At 47.8% G+C, this 27,684-nt stretch overlaps 1 protein-coding gene across 11 annotated transcripts in view; it reads right to left on the bottom strand.

The window, feature by feature from the left end:
* The window catches only part of NOD1 (nucleotide binding oligomerization domain containing 1), a 56,100-nt gene that overhangs the window by 15,572 nt on the left and 12,844 nt on the right, over positions 1–27,684 (bottom strand). For 5 of the 11 annotated variants that reach the window (XR_013523896.1, XM_035253518.3, XM_035253521.3 and 2 more), the window contains 10 exons: positions 21,538–21,681; positions 20,786–20,885; positions 17,260–17,580; positions 15,666–15,840; positions 11,757–13,581; positions 8,558–8,641; positions 7,281–7,364; positions 6,463–6,546; positions 3,946–4,029; positions 2,089–2,172 (listed from right to left, as the gene is read on the bottom strand). Coding sequence is in view for 6 of the 11 variants with exons in the window: in XM_035253518.3 (XP_035109409.3) it covers positions 2,089–2,172; positions 3,946–4,029; positions 6,463–6,546; positions 7,281–7,364; positions 8,558–8,641; positions 11,757–13,581; positions 15,666–15,840; positions 17,260–17,460 (2,621 nt within the window). In the remaining 5 variants the exon portion in view is untranslated. Of the gene's footprint in view, positions 1–2,088; positions 3,225–3,945; positions 4,030–6,462; positions 6,547–7,280; positions 7,365–8,557; positions 8,642–11,756; positions 13,582–15,665; positions 15,841–17,259; positions 17,581–20,785; positions 20,886–21,537; positions 21,682–27,684 lie in introns of all 11 variants that reach the window. The other 6 variants (XR_013523897.1, XR_013523898.1, XM_078342492.1 and 3 more) reach the window with 2 other exon arrangements.

Here is a 27,684-nt window from a genome sequence, read left to right as displayed (position 1 = left end):
CAAAAATATACATGCAAAGCTTTATACATTGCAGCATACACTGTGGTATTATGTAGCCTAATGTAAAATCTGAACAAGTTTAAATCAGAAAAAACTGATGAAATACATTGTGACATCTATTCAGTGTTCCATTGTGCAGCTCTTAGGGAGAATGAGGTAGAATGAGGAGGGAGAAGAGCACAGCATTGACACCTGCTCCAGACTCAGCCTGGGCAGGTTTGTATCACTCACGAGCAGGGTGATCTCGGGCAAGGGGTCAAGTTCTTTGGGTCTGAGTTTCCTCACTGGTGAATGTGAATATTACTAATATAGATTGTATAGGGTGGTTGTGAGGCTGAGCAAGTTAATACAGGGGAAAGGTGTAGAATAACACATGGCATGCAGTCAGCACTTGAGGGCTACTAGGTGTTGACATGACTGCTATCCATGTGATTTTACTCTCCATGGGGCACCTGGCCATGTCCAGAGGCATTTTTGATCCTCACCACCGGGAGCTACAGGGCAGAGATGCTCCGAAACCGTCTACGATGCACAGGATGGCCTTCCCATAACAAAGAATCACTTGGACCAAAATGATTCTCAATCAACAGTGTCAAGATTGAGAAACCCTAAAAGGGACATGTAAATTATGTGCAATCTGTGATTAAGATATTTTTAGGGCCACTTGTTGAATGCTGTTCTATTCTGCGTATCTTTGAACATACATAGAACAAAAGCCTAGAAAGGAAAGGTTATTTTGGAAAGCGCGAAGGGAGGTACTTTCACTTCCTCCTTTTAAGACTTTACTGTCTTATATTTTTTCCAATAGCCATATATGACTTTTCAAAATGTTAAATGATTTTTTGAGGGGAAATAATTTAAGATGCACTTACTGGCCAGCAGCCTACTGTCAGAACTCTCATAAAGATGACATTGTCATTCTGGGTAACTAATTTAGTAAGATCAAATGAGCACTGGCCTATGAGTAGCTAATAGGGAGGAGTGTATTACAACTCCCTCACCTGTAAGGAATTTTTTCTTTTTTTCTTTTTAAGATGGGAGGGTCTGGCTATGTTGCCCAGGCTGGTCTCAAACTCCTGGCCTGAAGCGATCCTCCTGCCTCAGCCTCTCAAAGTGCTGGGATTACAGGTATGAGCCACTGCACCCAGCCACCTGTGTGGAATGTATGATACAGCCATGTAAATAAAATACAATTAAAGCAAAATAAAACACTGAATGACCATGAAAAAGTGAACACCAAAAAAAAAAAAAAAAAAAAAAAAAAAAAAAAACACCCTCAGGAGACCATATCCATTTAGTAAGTGCCCTGGAGTGCACAAAGGGAGCAAGGACTGTGGGCTTCAGGTGACAAGTGACAGGTGAGCTGGATGGAGCACAAAGGCCAACCCTGATGTGGAAACCTGGGGAAAGAGGGCTGCCTGGGGCAAGGCAGGTGAAGAGGAGGAAGGGAGAGCATTTTGAACCAAGTGCATGGAAATTGGCCTCTGCCAAGCACATCTGAAGGTATCCAAGGACACCTGGACAGCTTGTGTGGCCAGCCTTCTGGTTCCCGGGGCCTAGACGGCCAAGGCCTCAGACCAGGCTCCTGGAGCCCACTTCCCCCTCCTGTACCTAATTATGCTTATGGAAGTGGCTATTTTCTTTTCTAGGAGGAAATTAAGTTATCAACTTAACTGAAAGGCCTAGAGCCTTTCCAATTGGGAGGCACCTTTTCTATTAAGATTCCAGGCCATGTATAGCCCCTGAGATAATTCCTAAGACCCAAACCCTTCAAAATAACTCTGTACCAGGTGCAGAGGCCCACACCAGAAATTCCAGAGCTTTGAGAGGCCAGGGCAAGAGAACTGAGTTCCAGACAAACCTGGGTAACATAGCAAAACCTCATCTCTACCAAAAATTTTAAAATTAACTGGGCGTGGTGGTGGGTACCTATAGTCTCAGCTACTCAGGAGGCTGAGGTGGCAGGACCTTATGAGTCCGGGAGGTCAAGGCTGCAGTGAGCTGAGATCACGCCACTGCACTCAAGCCTGGGCAACAAAGTGAGACCGTCTCAGAAAAATAAGCAAATGAAATGACTTGTGCTCTTACCACAGTATTTCTAGAGACGTATTCTGCTGCAGGGCCCTTGCAAGGCTCTTTCCTCCTTCTGTGGAGACCCCATTAGACGCAAGACTAGGAAGCAACAGAGTTGGGGTGAATTATTACAGACACATCTACATTTAATCTTGGCTTCAACCTCAGAACAGCTGGGAAGCCTCCGCCTGGCCATGGCCCCGCCCAGGCTCACTTGAGTCAGGTTGTAGAACTGCTCAGCTATAGCGGTACTCAGGTGTTGCTTCCCCAGAGCCCACAGAGAGCACAAGGGCAGGCCAAATGGGAAATGGGCCATCAGCACGGCCTGCTCACACAGCAGTGGGCTGAGGTAGGTGTCTCAGGTTTCCGTACATGGGCTGGAAGCTGGGGTGGCCTGGTGAGCTGTGCGTCCAAAGGCTGGCCCCCATCAAGTACCCCATCTGCAAGAACTGACGAAGTCTCTTCTGCTACTGCCCCCACCTTCTGGGACTCTTTTTCAGTGGCAGAAAGGACAGCATCAGAACACACCAAGGCCCCAAGATTTGGCCAGCGGCCTAAGCGGGGACTGGGTAGGAGCATCCCTGTTTATAGAGAGGAAGAGTCCCTCTTTTCTAACATCGTCCTGAAGACAAGGAAGGGGAAGGAACCTGCTGGCCAGCATCTTACTAAATTTTATCTGCACATAGGAAACCCTCCCCCTACCCCAAGGGGCATGCAGGGATGGCTGAGGGGCTGGAAATGTCCTCTGTCTTGAGGAGGGTGGTGGCTGGCTGGTGTGGGACCCATGCAGAATTCACTGAGCTGAACACTTAAGGTGATTCCTCAAGGATCTAGAACCAGAAATAACATTGGACCCAGCAATCCCATGACTGGGTATATATCCAAAGGATTATAAATCATTCTACTGGCTGGCTCACATTTGTAATCCCAGCACATTGGGAGGCTGAGCTGGGTGGATCACCTGAGGTCGGAAGTTCAAGACCACCCAGACCAACATGGAGAAACCCCATCTCTAATAAAAATACAAAATTAGCCAGGAGTGGTACTGCATGCCTGTAATCCCAGCTACTCAGGAGGCTGAGGCAGGAGAATCGCTTGAACCCGGGAGGTGGAGGTTGTGGTGAGCTGATATCACGCCATTGGACTCCAGCCTGGGCAAAAAGAGCAAAAATCCATCTCAAAAAAATAAAAAATAAAAACAAATCATTCTACTATAAAGACACATGCACATGTCTGTTTACTGCAGTGCTATTTACAATAGCAAAGACCTGGAACCAACCCAAATGCCCATCAATGACACACTAGATAAAGAAAATGTGGCACATATGCACTATGGAATACTATGCAGCCATAAAAATGAATGAGATCATGTCCTTTGCAGGGACATGGATGAAGCTGGAAACCCTCATTCTCAGGAAACACAGGAACAAAAAACCAAATACCACATGTTCTCATAAGTGGGAGGTGAACAATGAGAACACATGGACACAGGGAGGGGAACATCACACACTGGAGCATGTCAAGGGGTGGAGAGCAAGGGGAGGGGGACAAAATATTATTACGACAAATTCCTAATGCATGCGGGGCTTAAAACCTAGATGACAGGTTGATAGGTGAAGCAAACCACCATGGCACATGTTTGCCTGTGTAACAAACCTGCATATCCTCTACATGTATCCCAGAACTTAAAAAAAAAAAAGAATATGCTTGACTAGATGGCCTCTTATGCATCAATAAAAGGTTTGACAAGAGTAAGGAAAATCACACATGCAAATCCCCTCCTATTAGGAGCTCCAATCACCCTTCCCCAGCAAACCTAGAGTACCCGGGAGGGACCAGATTGGCCCCTGGAGACAGCAGGGCCGCAGTTACCTCAAGGTGGTCAAGCTGGGGTGGTTCCGCAGAGCCTCTGCGAAGGCTTTTGCCCCTTCATCCCCAACTTGATTGCCCCACATCCTGAGGGAGGAGACAAGACAGTGAATGTTAGCTCCCCTAAACACAGCCATGTCCACCTCTTCTTTTTTGCCAATGGCCACAGCTTGATTCATACTCAACAGGCAGATGTTTGCGCTCAGTCCCTGGAGCTGTGAGCCTGGACACTAATTCCTCACACTGGCCTCTGAGTGGGCCACTCTGCACTTCAGATTCAAGGGGTGATGTGAGATTGAAATGCAGGAGAAGCCTTGTGAACAAAGGCCATCAGCAAGTGGCACAGGTAGAGACCGCCTCACTGTGAGCTTTGGAGAGCTTTCAGCCTGGGAACCTGTGGTCATGAGAGGAAGCACCTGCATGTCTCCCATGGAGCACAGAGGTCTGCAGAGACCTGAAGGGAAGGCCGTGTGCAGGTGCTGGGTTCCCAGCATCTATTCAACTCTGGGCAGGGTCAGAGACATTCCTGAAGACACTGTCTTCCAGGAGACAAAGAGCAGAAAGTGCCTTCAGAAACCCGATCAGCGGTGTTCCTGTCAAATAGAGAGGATGTCACCCAAACAAGCTCCGCAGCTACGGCCATCTCGGTGGAGAGCTGTGGTGTTAGAGCTGTATTCTCTCCCCCACGGCAGATCCAGAGAGGCTCTGGCCGAAACAGTCTGCATGGTAAGATGGTGGACTCCAGTCCTGGCTCTGCCATCTGCTACCTGTGCGAACTTGGGGCAACTGTGTATTCTCTTGGACCTCAGTTCCCTCATCTATAAAGTGGGATACTTAGAGCATTCCCTCGTGCAGTTGTTGTGAGGATTCACTGAGTTATAACAGACACAAAGCACTTAGAACAGCGTGTGACCGACACAAATGTGCTGGCTGTTCCTAACAGGATCAGTGCACACTGTCTCTACACAGCAAAGCAAGCTCACTGTGTATAGACAGTGTGCACTGATCCTGATCGTGTGGCCCACTCTCAGTGCAGCACTGGCTACCTCAAGAACACATTTGTACCAAGCAAGCTACCTGCCTACATCCTTCCAAGTGTGGCTTGCTGGAACCCAAAATAAGAGTTTTCAGTGTTTTGCTTAAATATATGTATCTATCTACTATACAACTGAATGGCATCACATTTTTAATTTAGTGGAAAACTACGCAAGGAATGAGATTAAATGAAAACAGAAGGATAAAACTCTGTACATAAAATCTGACTCCTACTATATTTTTAAAAAATAGTACAAAGAGAGAGGAAGAAAGAGAAAGTGAGAGGGCTTAACTGAGCTCAAATGTTAACAAGAATTATTTTCTGAGAATGTAATTTTTCTTTTTCAAAGTTTCCAACTAAAATTACTTGTGTTCCTTTTATAATCCAATAAAAATTATAATGATATGAAAAGCTTTAAAAAGCCTCAAGAATCAAAACCACAATGAGATACAATCTCTCATTCATTAGGATGGCTACTGTCAAAAAGAGAAAATAGCAAGTGTTGGCAAGGACGTGGGGAAAGTGGAACCCTCATGCACTGTGGGTGGGAACATAAAATGGTGCCACTACTGTGGAAAACAGTATAACGATCCTTCCAAAATTAAAACTTACCATGTGATCCAGCAATCCCACTGCTGGGTATACACCCAAAATAATTGAAGGCAGACCCTTGAAGAGTGATTTGCATGCCCAAGTGCCCAGCAGCTTTATACCAATAGCCAAAGCATAGAAGCAACCCAGTGACTGTTCTTAGATGAAGGAGTAAACAAAATGTGACACGGCCACGCAATGGAGTATTACTCAGCCTTAAAAAAGAAGGAAATCCTGACCGGGTGTGGTGGCTCATGCCTGTAATCACTTTGGAAGGCTGAGGTGGGTGAATCATTTAAGGTCAGGAGTTCAAGACCAGCCTGGTCAACATGGTGAAACCCCACCTCTACTAAAAATACAAAAATTAGCCAGGCATGGTGGCGGGTGCTTGTAGTCCCAGCTACTTGTGAGGCTGAGGCAGGAGAATTACTTGAACCAGGGAAATGGAGGTTGCAGTGAACCGAGATTGAGCCACTGCACTCCAGCATGGGCAACAGAGCAAGACTCTGTTAAAAAAAAAAAAAAAAAAAAAAGGAGGAGGAAATCCTGTCACATGCTTCAACATGGATGAACCTTGAGGACATGATGCTAGTGAAATCAGCCATCCCCAAAAAGCAAATACTGCATGATTCCACTTATATGAGGGAAAGTAGTCAAAACCATAGAGAAAGGAAGTAGAAGGGTGGCTGCAAGGGGCAGGGGAGTGGGCAGGGCCAGGGAGTTACTGCCTAATGAGCGCAGTTTCAGTTTTGCAGTGTGATGAAAGCTCTCCACTGTGTCTCCCCGACAGCGAGCCCCAGTGGTCCTCCTGGTGTACTGATGTATGAAAAGAACAGCAGGTGCCTACGCACACACAGCAGGTTATACATACACACTCGTCCCCTTCTACTCACCCAAGATCAGAGATTGATTTGCTGTTCTTCACAGCCAGGGCGAGACACTTCCCTCCTTCACTTGTGATTTTGTTTTTTCCCAGTCTGCAGAGAAAGTCATGCAAATCAGCCTCCAGCTATGCAGGGGCTCCAAAGTGGGCCATCCTCCTCCCCAGCACACAGCCCCTTCCAGCCCCATCTTGGGAACTGTGGACTTTCTTCTGGGACCCACAAGAGCCATGCCCTGGGCCCCCTCTCAGGGAGGGACCTGAAGCCCTGAGGACAGTCAGTCAGGGTTCCTCTCCAGGAGATGGCCCATAGTCTCTGCAGAAGCTCAGGGACCTGTGCCCTCCCTGGGGTCCTCTAAGTGGCCAAAGCAGCATCACTGACTTCCCTTGGCAGACCTGGGAGGCCCCACTTTGACTGCCAAGGGTCAAGGTTTGTCGCTACAGTCAGAGCAGGACCAGAGGCTCCAAGCCTGGCACACTGTTACCCCCTGGGCAGGGAACATCTACAAGAGGGCAAAGGCCCAAGTTCTTGCTTCCAACTAGACAAGAAACTCCCTTGGGGCAAAAAGACCACCAGAAAGGGTGAGAGTCCTTTCTTCGGGTTAGTAGTCAACAAAATCAAAATGCCAACCTTGCCCCTACCAAGACAGGTGGCCCTTCCAGAATTCAGGCCTCACGGATCACACAGAGGTGTCCTTATTTGACCAACGTTGGCTAGGGACAAGTGAAGGCCTTAGGATGAAAGCTCTTTACCATGACATTTAATCTCTGAACAACAGAAGCGGGTGACCAAGAGAAGCTACCAAGGAACCTGGTGCCTACCCCACTTACTTAAGGTGAGTGAGGCTTTTGCATTCATCCAGGATCTTGGTGATGTACCTGGCTCCGACATCGGTGATCTGGTTGTTGTATAAACTTCAAGAGAAAGCACAGCCGTGAGACTTCATGGCTCCCAATGTCATTGTAATAACCCAATTTTTTGAAGTATGTGCTATCTACTGATTTCCAAGGTCTAGTTTGAAAGGGGAAAACATAGACATGGGAGTTCAGGGCTCTGGGGTCTCACACCCAGGCTCAAAACCAGCTCCACCACTTTCCCCCAGCTTTATGGCCTGGGACAAGTCATCTAAGGGCTCTGTGCCTCAGTTTCTCCATCTGTAATATGGGGTAATGATTAAAGCCCCCTTGCAGGGTGGTGATGAGGATCTTAGGACATAATGCAAAGCCCTGGTGCGAGGGGGCTTGGTGACTGGCAGGCGATGGGTATTTACAAGGAAGATTACGTTCAGCATCTTGAGGGGAAAAGATTCTCTCTGCATATTGAAACTTCTCAATGTCTACCTTTCAGCTATCCCACTGCTCAATGCCAATTCAATAATACAGCAGAAGGATGTTGAAAGGCAGCTAAGCTCAGGCTTTGAGGGTTGCACAGCTGCAGAGCTCTGGAGCTGAGTGTGGCCCAGGGTGGTTTGTGTCCCTGTCCTCATTAACATTGCAGGCCGCTGAGGCCCCAAGAAACTGAACAAGCGCTCCAGCTCACAGAGCCACCAGTGGTGTGGGGCTGGCCCGCCGTCCCTTCTCGCAGACTCCAAAACCTCAAAGGCTCTGAACGCCCCACATTTTTCACAATTCTTTTGGCAACTGATGTGGAGCTATTTATGGTCTTTCTTACCACACTTGGTTTGACTGTTCATACATTCTGCGGGAGAAATATGAAAGTGTTTGAAAGCGGCGCACAGCCTTAGACACCTGAGCCACGTCACGCCATAGCATGCACTCAGATTCCATTTGGGTCTTGCCTCGAGGGCTCTGGATGAGGGATTCCGGACCCATAATAGTCAAGACTACTATGTAAACAGGATTCTAACATTTATTAAACATATTCCCTTATATTCTCTCTTTGCCTTCCCCAATAACCAGTTGTAAAGCAACTTGTCTAAACTGGGATCCCCATTTTACAGGTGAGGAGGCTGAGGCTCAGCAAGACTTCATGAGTGGCCAAGCCACGCAGAGAATCCAGGACTCAACTCCCGGTCCAGTGCTCTTCCCAGCCCTGCAGCTCAGTTTATTACTAGGTAGTTGGCCCAGTGTTCTGGAGAAAGACATACCCCAAAAATGTCACAATTTTGTATTTGGTCAGCTCTTCGCTTAGAACCTTTACCCCACCATCAGTGATCTGGTTTACGCTGAGTCTGAAACAAAACAGCAAAAAAAATTACGAGTCAGGGCAGGCACTCATGATGAAGGATCATTAATCTTACAAAGATCCAGAAGCCTTCAGGCCCTGGAGTTTTCCCAGGTATAGACGCCCCTGGAGAATGGCTGCAGTAATTCTCTGAAAACCAAATAACCCCTTTCAAAGCCTGGCCAATGTGGGGTCGCCAGACCCACCCCACACCAGCACATGATGGAGGCTGCAGCACAGTCCCCTGCTCCTCACATGACCATGAGGGCCACAGGGAGGACATGTGAGGCCAGCCACCTCTGACATCACCCCCTTTTCAGGGGGCCTATGTGTCAGCCAGACCCTGTACCTGGTTCTCACGGCACAGTGGAAGGCATGGGCTTAGAAACATGAGGGGCTGCTTTCAGTGGTTATTTTACTGGAAGAGGGAAGTACCCCAGTGATGTCAGGTGTCCTGCAAAGTGCTGGGCAGGTCTCACAAGAACTGTTGTACCCAAAATGCCAACAGCCTTCCCCCATCCAGAAACACAAGGGCTAACACTGACTTGTCACTGGAAAAGGCTGTGGGTCCCACTGTCTCTCTCTTTTTTATTTTTGCTTTTTGAGATGGAGTCTCCCTCTGTTGCCCAGGCTGGAGTACACTGGCGCCATCTCTACTCACTGCAACCTCTGCCTCCCGGATTCAAGCGATTCTTCTGTCTCAGCCTCCTGAGTAGCTGGGATTACAGGTGCGTGCCACCATGCCCAGCTAATTTTTTTGTATTTTTAGTAGACACAGGGTTTCACCATATTGGCCAGGCTGGTCTCAAACATCTGACTTTGTGATCCGCCCACCTCAGCCTCCCAAAGTACTGGGATTGCAGGCATGAGTGACCGCGCCTGGCTGGGTCCCGCTGTGAAAGGAGACTGATCATGTCTTTCTGTAAACTGTCAGACAGGAAATATTTCATGTTCTGTGGGCTGGGTGGTCTCTGTCAAACTACTCAACTGTGTAGTGTGAAACAGCCAGTAAGTAAATAAATGCATATAGCTGTGTTCCAATAAAACTTTACTCACAAACACAAGCCATGGGCCCAGTTAGGCCCACAAGCTGACCTTGATAAAAAGTAAAAGGCTGAACAGGTAAAGGCTTGATTTTTAGGCCACATCAAAATGATCAAGTCAGACACTCTGGACCCTTCCCCTCAGAGTCCCTAGCTTGGTTCTGGGAAATAGTGTGTATGTATGGGGCATGGCCAGCCCAAGATGGCACAGGCTATTAGACATTCCCAATAGCTATATTTTCTCAGCAATAAATTCCCCCATCTTTTATCTGGGCCCATCTGATTAAGCTCTACCCATAATATTAAGTTCTGAAATCTAAGCAGCAGTATAATAAAGCCAAGAAGTCTTCTTAAAAGATTGAGGCATGCCCTTCTTTGCCCTTCCTTTTTACTGATAGCTAGAGTGTTGACTAGATGGCTGGAGCCTGAGCAGCCCTCTTGGGCCAAGATGTGAAAGCCAGGTAGTGAGGATGACAGAGCAGCAAGGCAGAAGACAGCCTGGGCTCCTGACGGTCATGGAGACTCCATACCAGTCCTGAACTATCTACCTCCAGACTTTTACATGACAGAAATAAGCTTGTAAGTCATCAAGATTTGGAGTTTTCTCTCAGCTAATACTAATCCTAACTGATGCAGCCAGAGAGCTCAGCATGCTTCCTGTGGCTGCCCATGTCCTCCTGCTTTCCTATAAGCTGCTTTTTCTTGCACAGATGTGAAGGAAAGTGTCACCTGGGGACAGCAGGAAGGGCAGGGCCACCACACTGGTGTGGGGTTTCCCTTTTAAAAGATGGACAGAGGGGTTGGGTGTGGTGGCTCAGGCCTGTAATCCCAACACTTTGGGGACTGAGGTGGGAGGATCACCTGAGGTCAGGAATTCGAGATCAACCTGGCCAACATGGTGAAACTCCGTCTCTATTAAAAATACAAAAAAATTAGCCAGATGTGGTGGTGTGTGCCTATAATCCCAGCTACTTGGGAGGCTGAGGCAAGAGAATTGTTTGAACCGGGGAGGTGGAGGTTGCAGTGAGATGAGATCACACCACTACACTCCAGCCTGGACAACAAGTGAGACCCTGTCTGGGAAAAAAAAAAGATGGACAGAGGGCTACACAAGTGTGAGACTGCCTAGGGCTACAGAGGGAGAGTCACTCGCTGAGAATTCAGAGAACAGACTCTGGGTGTTCCAATTCCCAGGCTAGGGTAGGCTTCAGCCCCCTGCATCCCATGTCACCATGCAATTTACACTCTGACACTGGTGTGACAGGCACTGGGAATCAGTTCCAAATCCCTACTGGTCTTCAGAAATGCATGAGCCAAGTAATGGTGAATTTAACCCCCTGTGGAGATTTACAAGATTTATTTTTTGTAGGAAATGCTGATAGAAGAAAACAGACTGGTGTCTGTTTCCCCTAAACTATGGAACAGGAAAACAACCACGAGTCAGCATTTTAACTGAGATTCCTAGCAGTGCGAAGGGCTGCTGGCTTTGATCACAGAAAATCACCAATGCCAATTAGCACAAGGTCTGCTTTCTCTGCAGTAACAAAAGCTTCCACATTCCTGAAACTTTTTGAGGACTATGTCTGAGCCTTGCATTCATCTTAAAAGGAAGGCTCCTTATGCAGTCTGCACTACCATGTCCTAGCTGTGGGATCTAGAGCAAGCTATTAACTTCTCTGTGCCTTCACTTCCTCATCTGCCAAAATAAAGACAGTAACAGTACCTAAGTTACAGGGTTGTAAAGAGCATTCCATTAGGTAATGTTTGTAATGCACTTCACCCATTCTCAATCAACATTGGTCTTTCTGCCCATAACTGATAGGATTCTGAGCATCTTCTTTTTCCAGGTGAGAGCACAGAGGCTGTGAGAGGTGTTCAAGGGCACCCAGCTGTGGCTGACCCAGGTCCACCTGCCTCAAAGCTTTGCACCTTGCCCTCTGGCCCCGTGAGAGAGAAAAGGTCTTGATATTCCAAGGCCAATGGTCATGAGTCCCAGGGGATCCTGGTCCATGATGCCAATCCTGGTGCCCCCCAGCCTGGCCTGCCAGCCCACCTGCTCCCCTTGCCTGGCAGCCTCACCTGATAACGGTGAGGCGGCTGAAGCAGGGCCGCAGCTCCTGCACGCCGTAGTCGTTGAGATTGTTGTTGTCCAGGTCTAAGGCCAGGCGCTTGGGGAAGTGGTTCAGGACGAAGGAGAGGGCGCTGCAGTCAGCCGAGCAGGCGTTGCAGTAGGTCAGCTTGAGGTAGTTGGCGCAGATGCCCCTGGCTGCCAGCTGCCCCACCTTCTGGCTCTGCGTCTCGTAGATGCAGCGCAGCATCCAGATGAATGTGGGCATGGCCTGCACCTGGTTGAAGCTTTCGACCTGAACTCGGGGCAGGTTCTTGAGGTAGCCCCGCAAGCTGGAGAACAGGTGTGCCCACAGGGCCTTGCGCTTCCTCCTCAGGGCTGCCGCGGGCACCAGGTACCGCAGGAGTTTCTGTTTGGCTTTGGACAACAGCCCGCACAGGAAGAGGTTGGTGAACTGGAAGTGATCTTTGTTCTTAAAGAGGTCTTCCCTCACCGGGCGGCTGCCCTGCAGGCACTGGAACCGGAGGAAGGGAGGATAGCAGGACGCAGCCACTGCCCCCCGAGAGGGCATCCACTCCTGGAAGAACCTGAGCAGCTCCCGAGTGCCCACCCTGTCATCCAGCACAAGGAAGAAGGCCGTAAAGAAGGCCTGGAGGGTGAGGTGCAAAAACTCGTAGGACTGCTGTTCCCCACCGGGGCCGAGCTCCGGCAAGGCCCGCAGGAAGCCCAGCTGCCTGTCTCCCTCCTGCAGCCCGGAGGCCTGCACCTCCTCCTGGGTGAAGACAAAGAGGCTCCTGTCCATGCCCCAGTGGGCCACCTGCCCCAGTGAGCACAGTGTGTCCCGGCTGGCGCAGAAGGTCTCCACCGGGCTGCGTGTGTTCCGCTGCACCAAGCTGCTGGGCTGCATCCTGTTTAAGTGGACTTCGGTGACCAGCAGGAAGACGTCAGTCAGGGTCATCGTGCAGTTGGGCAGCTGCGGTGAGCCTTCGAAGGCGGCGTGGAAGTGCTGGAAGCACCGGAAGATGATCCAGCAGAAGAGGGGCACGGTGCACAGGCTGCAGAGGTTGGGGTTGGCCTCCAGCTGGCTCAGCAGGCGGTCTCGCACAGCCCGCTCCGGGAACATCCTCTTGGCGTAGGCGCGCAGGTGGCTGGGGGAGAAGCCCCGGAGAAGCACCTTCTTCCGCAGTAATTGGCGCGGGACCTCGACACCTGTGCGGGCTGTTAGCAGCTTGCTAGCTCCCTTGAGCAGCTTCCCGCTGAGCAGGTTGGCCAGTAGGACCAGAGGGTGGGCAGGCTCCCAGGGACAGGAGATGTCAGGCACACGGCTCAGGTCCAAGTCCGAGTGCAGCTCATCCAGGCCATCAAAGGTGAAGAGGGCCACCTGGGGGAAGCGCAGCAGGAAGGCGAACACCTCCTCGGGGTCCTGCTCCGGGTAGCAGTAGTGCTTGAAGAGTAGGTCCTGCAGACACAGCCTGTCACTTTCCCTGAAACAGGTGAACATGCGGCAGCGAAAGTGGAAGAAGAATTTGACCCCTGCGTTTAGCCGGCCCGTGGCCCAGAGGCTCTGCAGCCGCTGCAGCAGCATGGACTTGCCCACCCCAGCATCGCCCAGGACAAAGATGGTCTCGCCCTGCTCATTGAGAACACCGGTGGTGTGGTCCAGGAGGCAGGCCAGGCTGCTCAGGCTGCCCAGGCTCTCATTGCTGAAGCCGACCAGCTCCATGATGGTGTCCATGTAGGTCTCCTCCAGCAGCAGCTCCTCCTTCTGGGCATAGCACAGCATGAACTTGGAATCACGGCCCAGGTGGTGTCGCAGCTGCTGGGTGTACCTGCTCACTGGAGGGAGGGATGGCAGGGCACAGCGGCACGGTGAGAAGGAGAGAGGCAGAAACAGCATCAAACAGGGAGGTCTCAAAGAGGAGAGGCAAGTGTGCAAACAATTCACAACCTGGACCCTGAGGCCAGCACAGCCACTTCTCAGATCCTCAGGTGCAGGCCCTGGGGCATGTCACAGACCCAGCTTTCCTGACCCTGAGGGCCCTGGGCTTTGATCCCTCTGCTAGGCCTCAGATTTAGCCAGACAGAAGGTGGCAGACTTCAGCTGGGACCAGTGTCTGAGACAAACCATCCTTATTCCTCTGCATGATACTGTCATTGAACTGCAGCTAAACGCTGAAGCCCCTCGCACTTGAGGGCCAGGCCAGCCCCCACCAACACCGTATTTTTGTCATTAGAGATAGGGTCTTGCTCTGTCCCTCTGGCTGGGGTGTAGTGGCCCAATCACTGCAGTCTCCAACTCCCAGGCTCAAGCATTCCTCCCGCTTCCGCTTCCCAAATAGCTGGGACCACAGGCATATGCCACCCCACCCAATTAATTTTTGTATTTTTTGTAGAGACGGAGTCTCGCCATGTTGCCCAAGCTGATCTCAAACCCCTGGGGCTCAAGCGATCCAGCTGCCTTGGCCTCCCAAAGTGCCAGGGAGTATTAAATACTCATCAATAATTTTTAGTAAATTTAAGAAGTTGTGCAAACTTCACCACAGTCCAGCTCTAGAACATCTCCACCATCTTCCTAGAGTTTTCTGGAACCTATTTGCAGCCAATTCTCAGGTTGTAGGCAACCACTGATTTGCTTTGTCTATAGATTTACCTCTTCTGGACATTTCATAGAGAGAGAATCATACAATACACAGTCTTTTGTGTGAGGCTTCTTGTAGAGTAAATTACACTTTAAAAGCTAGTCAAGTAGCTGGCTAACGGAACCGAAAGAGAGGTCTTGCAAAAGAATGATTTCTCATGGGAATATTTTCCCTTTTTTCATGGGGTTGAAAACACTGGGAGGCAGGAAGGAGCAGAGCCAGAAGCTGGCAGTGGCTGGCAGGCACCTGCAGGGCCGTGGGAGTGGAGCCTAGCCTTGGCACTGCCCGCTGGCCTTGCTCCCTAAAACACACACCTGTCCTGGGCTTCCATTTTCAAGGGCATATTGGATTCTTTAACAGGCAGGATTTGGATCCTTGGTGCTGGTATATTACCAACAGCTGTCTCAAAGGGGAGCGCTTAAAAGCAGGGAAAGAAAACTCCTGCCCCAAAGCAGATCCTGGCCCCAGTGATATGCTCTCACATGCCTTGGACTGCTGCTGTCCTGACTGCCATTGGCAAGGACACATTTGTGAGAGCTTTTCCAGCAGACTCGAAGCTCCTTGAGAGCAGGAACCCTACCTGTGCCTGCTCACCACTGTCTCCCTGACATCCAGCACAGGGTAGGGTCTTGGGATGTGGTGGGTTCAGCAAAAAATTCTCATTGAACCAATCAATTAACTAATGGGGTCTCCCACTGTGCTTTGGAAATAAGGACTGGCACCCAAGGGTGACGGAAGAATACTTTGCCTAGAATTAAACCTGGCAAGCCTTTTTTATTTTTTCTTTCCTTTTTTTAGCAACAGGGTCTCACTCTGTCACCCAGGCTGGAGTGCAGTGGCACTATCATAGCCTGCTGCAGCCTCTGACTCCTGGGCTCAAGCAGTCCTCTTGCCTCAGCCTCCCCAGTAGCTGGGACTACAGATGTGTGCTACCATGTCCAGCTAAAGATTTTTTTAAAAGAAAAAAAAATACAACCTTGAATTTGTGCAGCCATTAAAATGTCTACATATGTCAGGATAGGAAGAAACCAAGGGGTCAGAACAGAGGCCATTCCCACGCGTCCACAGGCCCCTCTATAAACCAGACCATCAAAGTGTGTGCAGTTCAATCATGGTCACCTGGGCTGCACGTGGGTCACAGGGTTCAGCTGTTCCTTTCTAAAATGAAAATAGCACCTGGGCCTGCTTCCTCAGGTGGCACTCAGGGCTGGCCCAGCCGTTTCCACACCCCGGGGCTCTGCTTGCACTGGTGCCTGTGGTCTCGCTGGGGCTACTTCCTACCTGGGTCAGTGTTGACCACGACTTTGCTCTGAATGAGCAGGGAAGGGGAGAAGCCGATCTCCAGCAGCCAAGGCCTGAGGTCCACGTAAGCGTCTGTGAGTTGCTGGAGCAAGTAGAGGAAGAACTCGGACACCTCCTCGCCCTTGCTCTGTACCAGGTCCAGAATTTTGCGGACCTGGAGGTGACACAAGCATGAGGGCACGGGCTGGCATGAGGGGCATTCTCCTACTGTAAGGACCCTCAGGCAGGCTCAGGGCAGGGCTCTAAGTTCTTACTATTGCCGGTAGCTACCCCATCCTCCCAGCTGCTGTGCCAGTCAATGTACTGGAGCCCCAAAAGCTGTGAAATGACCTCCTGAGCAAGACATAAAACCACCCAGCTCTAAGAAACCAGGAGGCTTCCATGAGCCTAAAAACAAAAAGGACAAACTCACAACTAGAGCCCCAGCAAGCCATGGAATTCTCTCTCTGCCTCCTTTTCCCTCTTTTTTTCTTGGAGACAGAGTCTTGCTCTGCCCAGGCTGGAGTATAATGCCATGGGCTTGGCTCACTGCAAGCTTCACCTCCCAGCTTCAAGGGATTCTCCTGCCTCAGCCTCCCAAGTAACTGGGATTACAGGCACACACCACCATGCCTGGATAATTTTTGTTTTTTTAGTAGAGACAGGGTTTCACCATCTTGGCCAGGTTGGTCTCAAACTCCTGACCGCAGGTGATCCTCCTGCCTCAGCCTCCCAAAGTACCTGGGATTCCAAGTGTGAGCCACGCTACTCGGCCTTCTCCTTTTCCCTTTTAACCTGACACAATGCTGTGCAGGAATGAGAGTGGAGTGGGGAGGGGGAGAGCCACCCATTGGGCGTAATGAGGTCGGCACCAGGGCCACACAGCAGGAGGATGTCAGGCCATACATTAAAAATGGCTTTTTTTTCTTGTTAAAAATGTAGGAAAACAAATCAAGAGAGGAGAGCAAAGCACACGAGTGTGCTGCTGCTTCCCCCAGAAATCGTCCTGGTCTCTTCCAAGTCCCAGTGGGGTCATGTCACAAACGGGTCATGTCATTCCTCTAACCATGAACGAATTTGTGGTCTCCATTTATTTTTCAGGAAATAACGCAAAGCTGAAGTGAAACTAAGGGCTGGTAAGGCTTCCCACGGTGGAGCACGGAAGAGTCTTCACTGTGGACCCGCCGTGGGATGCCATCATCCCTGAACCTGAGGCAGTTCCCCCCGAGTGTCACCCAGCCACGAGCAGCCCTCCAGCCTTCAGAGGCACTGAGTGAACATCACTGCTGGGGGTGCTTTTATACTTACGTACTTTTTCTCTCCTAACAGAAAGAGGATCTAAAAATGAAGTGTCTGGGAACCAATACGCACAGCAATGGGAGCTGAGATGTCAGGGTTTGCTCCAGACACAAACACAGACGTGAAATACCTGATTGTGCAACGTGCTAACCCAGGCGTCTGTGTGCTGTTAGCACCCCAAAAGCAGCCCTGCCTGCTGGACCAAACTCCCACTCTTCACTAAGATCCACAGGGCAAGGCCTCTTCCAGCTCCCGGGCCCACACACTGCCTAGCCTGGCCCTGTCCCCGGGGCACCTTGTCGGGTGGGGTTGGGCAGGCACACACAATCTCTGCGTCTTCGGCCGAGAAGTAGTCATTCTTCAGCAGGTTGTCCACCAGACACTGGGTGTTTCGGATGTGAGTGACCAGAAGCTCCCGGTTGCTTTTCACTAATTGAATGTGGGGGTGTGACTCTGACGGGATTATTTCCATCTCACTGGGGCCCTGCTTTTCCATAGTTAAAGTAGCAAGCAGTTACTTTTCCCAAATTCATCTTTGGCTGCATGTGTCCTTTCAGCAGAAGGGAAATCAGGATTCAGGGCAGCCCTCCAGGGCCCCCGCTACTCTGCGCAGCCCCTGAAGAGACCAATGACATCATCAGTAAAGCAAAAGCTACAGAAAGATCTCACCCCACCTCCCACTGGTCCTGGGGTTTCTCTACTTACAGGAGGAGGAGCCATGCTTAAGATGTTTATCTGGCCAGGCGAGTTGGCTCATGACTATAATCCTAGCGCTTTGGGAGGCTGACATGGGAAGATAGCTTGAGGCAAGGCCAGTAGTTTGAGACCAGCCAGTGCAACATAGTGAGACCCCCATCTCTACAAAATATTTTTAAAAATTAGCCAGGCATGGTGGCACACACCTGTAGTCCTAACTACTAGGGAGGCTGAGGCAGGAGGATCACATGAGTACAAGAGTTCAAGGCTGCAGTGAGCTATGATCACACCACTGCTCTCCAGCCTGGGTGACAGAATGAGGCCCTGTCTCTAAAAAGAAACTTTTATCTTAGATGCATTCAAGAAAAAAAATCATAACTTAATTGTTTGTGCTTGTCTCTGGGTGACCAGAGATGGCCAACCATTTTTTTTTCATCAAAACTTCTTTATTGTGTTAAAACACAAGTGTGCTTTGATACTAGACTGGGATAGTGATGGAAAGGTGTATAATTTTACATGATAAGGTTAACAGGGCCTGAGGTTTCTGCATTCCCCAAGCAGGGAGCAGGCCTAGAAGTGGGAAGGGAGGACCTATGGGTTTGGTGAGAGACAGGGTCTGAGCACAAAATAGGCTGAGGAGAGAGATGGCAGCATGAAGTCTCCTGTAGCACCCAGAGCCAAGGGACCTGGGGACAGTGATGTCTCAGTCACTGTTGCCCATTTGAGGTTGTGCTATAACCTCCTCTCCTGTGTCCTCAACCTTCAGCAAAGTCTGTTATACACAAGCACCCTGGAGAAGGAGGGAGAAGCAATGGCCCCATGTCGCATGAAGCGGGCAGAGGGAGGGCAGAGGTGCAGGACGAAGAGGGAGAGCCAGCATGGAGCTCCCAGGATTAGATTTCCAAGAGAGGCATCTCTCTGAAAACCCTTGAAAATTTGGTGCAAGCTATTTGATTTGGGCATTTAAAAATGCTTGGGCTCATCTGAGTTACCCCAAAATTGCACTGACTACCTTTCTTGTAACACTAACAGCAAAAAATCTTAATAAATTTTTTTTAACAATCCCACAGAAGATCCTTCAGACTCTTCTTGTCCAGGCATCCTTGCATGTGTAAAATGATCTTGGAAGTGGAAAGACTTGGAACTGGCCACTTTATCCTTTGTCTTGGCAGGAAAACGCACGCATTTCAGAAACAGTTAAAATTTTATAAATATATATATATATTTAAAATGTTATACATATTTAAAATTCTATATATATTATTGTACTTTAGGGTACATGGGTACATGTGCAGATCATACAGGATTGTTGCATGCGTACATATACGGCAGTGTGGTTTGCTGCCTCCATCCCCCATCACCTATATCTGTCATTTCTCCCCATGTTATTCCTCCCCAACCTCCCTAGCCCCTGCTGTCCCTCCCCTCGTCCCCCACAACAGACCTCAGTGTGTGATGCTCCCCTCCCTGTGTCCATGTATTCTCATTGTTCAGCACCCGCCTATGAGTGAGAACATGCAGTGTTTGATTTTCTGTTCTTGTGTCAGTTTGCTGAGAATAATGGTTTCCAGGTTCATCCATGTCCCTACAAAGGACATGAACTCATAGTTTTTTATGACTGCATAATATTCCAGGGTGTCGATGGGCCACATTTTCCCTTTCCAGTCTATCATCGATGGGCATTTGGGTTGGTTCCAGGTCTTTGATATTGTAAACAGTGCTGCAATGAACATTCGTGTGCATGTGTCCTTATAGTAGAACGATTTATAGTCCTTTGGATATATACCCAGTAATGGGATTGCTGAGTCAAATGGAATTTCTCTTTCTAGGTCCTTGAGGAATTGCCACACTGTCTTTCACAATGATTGAACTAGTTTACACTCCCACCAACAATGTAAAAGTGTTCCTATTTCTCTACATCCTCTCCAGCATCCATTGTCAGGACATAGGCATAGGCAAAGATTTCATGACTAGAACACCAAAAGCATTGGCAACAAAAGCCAAAATAGACAAATGGGACCTAATTAAACTCCAGAGTTTCTGCAAAGCAAAAGAAACAATCATCAGAGTGAACTGGCAACCAACAGAATGGGAAAAATGTCTGCAATCTACCCATCTGACAAAGGGCTGATATCCAGAATCTACAAAGAACTGAAGCAGATTTACAAGAAAAAAACAAACAACCCCATTCAAAAGTGGGCAAAGGACATGAACAGTTTTCAAAAGAAGACATACACGAGGCCAATAAACATATGAAAAAATGCTCATCGTCACTGCTCATTAGAGAAATGCAAATCAATACCACATTGAGATACCATCTCATGCCAGTTAGAATGGCAATCACTAAAAAAAAAATTTTAAGAGTTCAAAAAAAAGTTCATAGATCTTTTAAGACTATCAGCATCATTAATATGTCTCACAAGCCACATCTGTTAACATTCAGGTCCAGTGGTTCTCAATTTTTTTTCCACCAAGTGGCACATGAGTCTCCCGCTCTCTGACACACTTCCATGTTTTGTTTACCTATCAAACTGCAAAACACTGCAAACCTTATAGGGATTCTCAGCCAGACCCCACACAATAACTTTCTCATTAGAACCAAATAGTTGAGCAGGGAAGAGTACAATTTAAAATTATCAGCAACAGAAGGGCAAGCGATACCCAAAAAAACTTAAAGGGATAAAAATGATTGGTTAGTTACTGTTCCAATAAAGGTTATTAGATGCTAATCCAGCCTTTTCTTTTTTCCTTTTTTTTTGTTCTGAGACAGTCCCACTCTGTGGCCCAGGTTGGAGTGCAGTGACACAATCTTGGCTCAGGGCAACATCTGCCTCAGCCACCCGAATAGCTAGACAGGCGTGTGCCACTAGCCTAGATAATTTTTGTATTTTTAGTAGAGATGGTTTCACCATGTTGGCCAGCCTGGTCTCGAACTCATGACCTCAAGTGATCTACCCGCCTCAGCCTCCCAAAATGCTTGGATTATAGGCATGAGCCACTGCAGCCAGCTATTTTCTGTAGCAGTCAATTCTATGACCCACTTTAGGATCCCTAGCTTTAGAAAAGCGGTTCATTTAGAGCATACCAGTTGACAATATTAAATTTAAATCAGCTGTTAATAATACCTTTTAAAGTTTCTGGAGTCATTCTTTGAAGTTAGTCCGAATATTTTAAAACAACATTCTTTAAATCTTCAATTTCTAATTTTTCTGGAATCTGCAAAATCTAAGAAAAGAAAGACTTAAAAAAATTATTGTGCCACAAGGCAAATGAATAAAATTGGCAAGAGAAGAACTGTAACATCGAGTACTCCCAGACGTCAGACTACTCTCTGTGCCTGCTTCTTCTAGGACCCTGTTTTCTACACGTTAAACATCCCCACCATAGTCCACTTTTTTGTTGTTCTTGCCATAGTTGAGTCTTACCTGTACTTTATTTGCTTAACTTTTGGCTTTCAATTGAGTTTTGAAAACTCTAATATATTAATTTTAAAGGAATGTTATGTCACCATTAGAGACAGAAAAAAAAATCCTTTGCAATACATAGAAAGTAACACAAAAATTAACACACCAGAAATACAACCATGTTGTTATATTCCAGCTAGTCCTGCTGCCTGGAACGGCTCCAGGGTTGGGCTTGCTTTCTCTTGGGAGCCTTTGAGAGATGTTAAAGACACAGTAGCACAGAACTGAGACTTTTCTTTAAGATAATCACTAGGCTGAGAGAAAACTGGAAAGAAATGCTTCTCAATTTGTGATTTAGCGTTTTTCAATGCCTTGCTCCGTTCTTTAGAAAGCTGGGAAGGGTGCTGCACAACTTCCTCCATCCCTCCTCTCCCAATCTTGCCTGCCTGCCACGAGGGGCCCATTTTACTCACTGCTTCTGTCTCTTCCAAGCCTGCGATTCCCATAAAAACAGCGACTTGTCTTCCCAGACCTTTCCTGTAATCACCGCCACAGACATCTCCACCTCTTGCCATCAACAGCAGAAACATAAGGAAAGTCTTCTGATTTACAACCACCTGAATAAAGCAATATAATACATGTCAGCAATCTGGCAAGGAGGCTGCTTTGTCATTTCTAGAGCACTAGTTTGAGATTAAATCAGGTGTGCAGAGTTAGCCCAATGCAGCAAGAACGTAACAGGGTATGGATGTCGGAAGGGAAAGCAGAGAAACTAAACTCTGCCCTGTAAACAGAATCTGAGGGCACACCAAAACCATACCATGGGAGACGAGATAAATTCAAAGTTCATGGGCGCTCATTACCACAAACGCCAGAGAGCCAGAGATCTGCTGGCCCTGGGAGGTGATCCTTTCCTTTCTTCACTGTGTAAAGGGTAGGTCCAGTTGATGAAGAGAGTCTGGTCCTCCCTTCCAGGCAAAGAGAAGGCCGAGGTTGGGCTGGGGCCAGCGCCAGGTATCTGGGAGCTGGGTCTGCTGTCTTGGATAAAGGGTGGGACTTTCCTGGGCCAGTGGTCCAGACCAATGGGGACTGAAATTGGAGATCCTGGTAAGGCAGCTCCAGGGAATACCCAAAGGAAAAAACCAAGCTAATGGATGCAGCCAGAAAACAGGACCCATCACAGAACAAAAGATGGATCAGCAAGTGGAGAAATGAAGCGAGGAGATCAGAAGCAGGTGAGTCCCCACCGAAAGCCATCTCCTGAGGCAAAGGCAGGTGGGGGTAGAGCCTGTTGGCAGTGACAGAGCCCCGAAGGGAGCTGGGGCCCGCACAGGCATCTCCTCCCAACTCCTCTTCTTTCTGGCTTTCTGCCCTCAGAGAGGGTGAGTTCCCAGGGTAAGGAAATCCCAGGGGTAATTCACCACTCCAGAAGCACAGGCTCCTCACAGAAACCTGAGCCCAAGTCCCATCCTGCAGTGTGATCTTCCAAACTAAATAAAAGGTCTGCAGAGCCTCCAGGAGAAGAAGCAGGGAAGCTGCTCTGGAGAAAAGGAAGCAGGGATTGGGGAAGGGCAGGTCTTCAAATGGAAAAAGAACGCCACAGAGTAGCTCCATTGAATTGAAATATGACACAAGCCTCCCAGTAATCTAAAACTTTCTAGTAGCCACATTAATAAAAGAAAAAGTGAACAGGTGAAATCAATTACAGTGATATATTTCAATTCTAATACACTCAAAATATTTCAGTATGTCATCCATACCAAATGTATTTATTTATTTACTTATTATTATTTGAGATGAAGTCTAATTCTGTCACCCAGGCTGGAGTGCAGTGGCACGATCTCTGATCACTGCAACCTCCATCTCCCAGATTCAAGTGATTCTCCTGCCTCAGCCTCCTGAGTAGCTGGGATTACAGGTGCGCCACCATGCCTGATTAATTTTTGTATTTTTAGTAGAGACAGGATTTCATCATGTTGCCCAGGCTGGTTGTTGAACTCCTGGCCTCAAGTGATCCTCTCACCTCAGCCTCCCAAAGTGCTGGGATTACAGGTGTGAGCCACCGTGCCCAGCCTATCAATACAAAATTTATTCATGAGATAGTTTACATTTTTTTGGTTCATACTAAGGCTTGAAAACTCGGCATGTGTTTTACATTAACCACACATCTCAATTTGGATCAACCATATTTCCAGTGCTCAAGAGCCACTGAAGTGGACCCACTCCAGAGCAATCACTAGAAGCTAGGGTGGTGAAACGCCAGAGGTCCTGCCTGCCTGTCCTTCCATTTGAAATGCTGCTGCCAGCAATGATTTTAACTGGCTTTTCAGATCAGGTTCATTGCAACTCAGTGAGACAGAGGTGAAGGAAGGGAGGTGACTGAAAATTCTGCAAGCTCAGGAAGAAAGTACATACTGGACCTACCGGTTTATACTCAGTGTAAAATTCCTTTCACTGCTGCATACAATTTTGCAGCTTTGCATCCTTGCAAGTATCAGAGAGTAAGATAGAAAAAGACTGTTGATGTATGGTGACTCAGGACTCTCCTATATCACTGGCGGGAATGTAAACCTGTGGAAGTCTCTGGAAAGCCCTTTGACATTGTATGTGTCAACAGCCTGTGAAAACTTTCTATTTAGTAACTTCCCCTTCTAGAAACCCGCCTTTTGAAAAGAATCAGGAGTTCTGACAGTTTTTTTGCTTTTTGTTTTTTTAAAACAAGGGACTTTTAGTCCTGGCTATAATAGAGTAACTTGTGCCTCACGCAGAGGACAACTACAGGTGAACAGATTGACAAAGCATGGCACAGTCATACAGTAGAACACAGTTCAACAATACATGCAAATGAAATCAGAATGCATCATGAATGAGTGTCATAGGTAGTATGCTGAGTGAGAAGCCAGGCTTAAAAGAGTACATAGGGCTGGGTGCAGTGGCTTATGCCTGTAATCCCAGCAGTCATAAGGTGAGGGTAGAGCCTGTTGGCAGTGACCGAGCCCTGAAGGGAGCTGGGGCTCGCACAGGCATCTCCTCCCAACTCCTTTTTCTTTCTGGCTTTCTGCACTCAGAGAGGGTTAGTTCCCAGGGTAAGGGAATCCCAGGGGCAATTCACCACTCCAGACCGAGGCAGGTGGATCACTTAAGGCCAGGAGTTCAAGATCAGCCTGGCCAACATGGTGAAACCCCGTCTTTACTAAAAATAACAAAAATGAGCAGGGCATGGTGGTGCATGCCTGTAATCCCAGCTACTAGGGAGGCTGAGGCAGGAGAATCGCTTGAATCTAGGAGGTAGAGGTTGCAGTGAGCTGAGATTGTGCCACTGCACTCCAGCCTGGGTGACACAGCGGGACTCCATCTCAAAAAAAAAAAAAAAAAAAAAAGATTGCATATAGATGATTCTGAAAATCTGATCTAGAAGTCAGATCAATGGTTTCCTGAGGCAGGTGCAGATGGGAGTGAGGGAGAAATTAGCTGCAAAGAGGAGTAAGGGGAATTTCTGGAAAGATAAAAATGTTCTGTGTCTTGATTGCAGTGTGTGCTCTCTCCCTCTTACATGGTCATATGTGTGTGTGTGTGTGTGTGTGTGTGTGTGTGTATCAGATCAGGTTCATGTATGCATGAATATATATGTATGCATGAATATACATACATATAGATACATACGACTTCTCAAAAGTCAGCAATTCATATACTTGAAATCCGTCAATGCTATTGTATGAAATTACATTTCCATGAAATTGATTTAATTAGAGGCAAAATAAAGTTTTTCCAGATAAAAACTGAGACTTTGTTGCTACAGAATCAGCACTAAAATAAATACTAAATAGAGTTTTTCAGGTAGAAGAAAAATGATCCCAAGACAAAAATAAAATGACGAACAACAGTAAGTGTTAATACGCTGGGAAACAGAAATGGGTCCTGATAGAACCATACTATATGAACATCTCGTGAGGTCACCAGGACCCAACAGGAAATGACTCACCTAGAAAGGATCTCACCTCCTGGAGAGCAATGAGGACTCTGCTCCTGAATCATGAGGTGGCCCCAGAGAAACCACAGATACACACACACTCAGTGTCACTTTCACCCCAGGCTTCTTTCTTTCCTTGCCTGTCCCATGGGGCCCTGAGAGGGGATGTGAATTTCTTAGAACTGAGATGCTAAGGTTAAAAAGAAAATTTATAAAGCTGTTCTCCACATGTTCCATTCTAAGTTTTAATAATTTTCTGTAAGTATAAGATGGTACCTGCTCACTATAGAAAACTTGGGAAATGCAAACAAAAAAAAAAAGAAAGAAAGAAAGAAAGAAAGAAATTTAGAACAATAAATTAAGTTCCCTATGACCCACATGCAGAAACCACTATTCTCATTTTGGAGCGCTTCCTCTCAGCTTTTCTCTGCGCGCATTTGCGCTTATACCGACTTTCTGCATGTTTGGCATCACACCATGTTTCTGTTGTACTCTTACCGTGATTTTGTGTTTCTTTGCAACTAAGGCCCTCTCTTGAGCTGCAGAGGCTGGCTTCCAGCTGACTTGGCTTCTAGAAAGAAGAATGCTTTGCTTTCTTTCCCTGGTTTTTCTTTTATAAAGAAGGGTAAGAACTCACCTGCCACTCTGTTACCTTAAAGCTCTGCATCTGAGAAATCCCAAGTGCCAAAGAGAGGCTCAAAGGTAATGGCCAATGGTCTCCCTTTCCTTGGTCCGGCCCTGCCTGCCTGAACTGCCGCAGCAAACCTGGGCACCTTGCCCAGCAGCTTCTGCCAGCTGCAAGTCACATGACAGTGCTCTACCTTCAGCGTGACCCATGGGATAGCTACGAGGGGGTAAGCAGGGCCAGAGGGTGGTGGGACAACTCCATGAGGTTGCAGCCTTCTTCATTCCTTCTACAGACATCCACTGCGCACTTCCTCATGGACAGCCGTGCACGGTGCGAGGGCCCCAGCAGGGCCTTGTCTGAGAATACCTAACACCAAGTGTTTTATTCAGGCACCAGCATTGATGTAAGGCTTTCAACACATGGTGAGAGGCAGGACAACATAAGGGTTAAATCCGTGGTGTCTGGGATCTCTAGAGACAGCAGAATTCAAATTGTGACTCATGAATAAGTTAGAAGGAAGTTCCTGCTAAATGGACCATGTTTGCTGGTGATTTTAGGCTGTGGAAAACAGGGGCATCTCAGGTTATGTCTGTTCATGGGACTTTGTTATAATATCACCCATTATAAGAATCATCACTTGTTAGCAAGTTAGCCATCCTTTCTATGCCTTGCTTGCCCCAGGGTAAGAGTTCCTACCTCAAAATGTTGCTGTAAGGATTAAGTGAGTTATATGCACAACATGCCTAGGCACTCAGTCATGAGCAAATCATTTGATATTTTCTATTATCTCAATCCTTGCAACAACCCTAGGTGGCAGGGGTCACTGTTACCACCAATTTACATATAAGAAAACTGAGGCACAGAGAGGTCAAGTAGCTCCCTGCCCTCACAGAGTTTACAACTGGGCAGACAGACACAGAACAAGGAATCACAAGTATGGTGAGTGTGTGGGAGCAAACAGAGAAACACTGAAACATTTCTGAAACACTGTGTTCAAAAATGAACACAGAAAGACAGGAGAGGCTGTGGCTCTCAAGGGCTTCCTTGAGCTCCAGCCACCATGAACACAGAAGCGTCTGCTCCACTGAACCCCTCTGTAATGGCAGGTGATGGGGAGACCTAGTTAGAGCTTCTGAATATTAGACATTTAGAGAGACGCTGCATCCCAAAAATCCACAGTACATGTGGGTTTGACTGCCCACAGCTGAGGCCACCAGGCATGAATTCACTTACTTGTGTATCTTTGTGATAAATCCCTAAGAAGATAGTGAGCCTCAGTGTGCCCAAACACTGCAGCCTAAGAACACTAGCAAACATGCTCAATTTAGCAGGAGCTTCGTACTGGGCAGAATCGCCCAGCAGAGGTTTCCCTGCTCCAGTGTGACTATGAGTTCCTTCTTCCCAGGATAAGCAGACAAGGCTGGACTCCATCCCAACTGATGGCGCCACATCTAGAACAGAAACCTCAAGAACACCACTTCCCACCATCCACACTGGCCTCATGATTCCACTCTTTTTTTAGACACCCAATTGTCGGGAATCATCATTCACCCTTTTTTTTTCATGTTTATATTTCAAAATGAATAACACTGCTTTCCACAAATTGGTGTTGCAACAGTAGCAGCTAAGATTCCTAACCCATCTGGGCCCTGTTGTAAAACATTCTTTAACAATGTAGCAGATGCTAATTTAGAGTTACAACCCAGCATTTTTCAAGAGTGAGCTCTGAGTAGTCAGGCCATTCTGTAAGTTTTTCTGCTGTGGCACTTGCTACATATAGGTTGGAAACAAATACAAGCATAAGCAAAACCAAGGCCAGCATTGCTGGCATCCAGGTCATATGGAACCTGGCCCAGTGCCATGCCATCTGCCTCTGCTCCTGTCCCGACCCTCCCTTCTCAAGCTCTGACTACTTCTTAAAGTGTGTTGCCAAACAGCTCTGCTCTCTGCAACTGTGGTGGCCAGAGGAAAAGGCCAGTAATTTTATGTACACAGAAAGGATTGGCTTCTAGGATATAACTT

Source organism: Callithrix jacchus, chromosome 11 (assembly GCF_049354715.1).
Source record: "Callithrix jacchus isolate 240 chromosome 11, calJac240_pri, whole genome shotgun sequence".
In the NCBI taxonomy this organism is placed as follows: Eukaryota; Metazoa; Chordata; class Mammalia; order Primates; family Cebidae; genus Callithrix; species Callithrix jacchus.
This window is presented reverse-complemented; position numbering and strand designations above follow the sequence as displayed.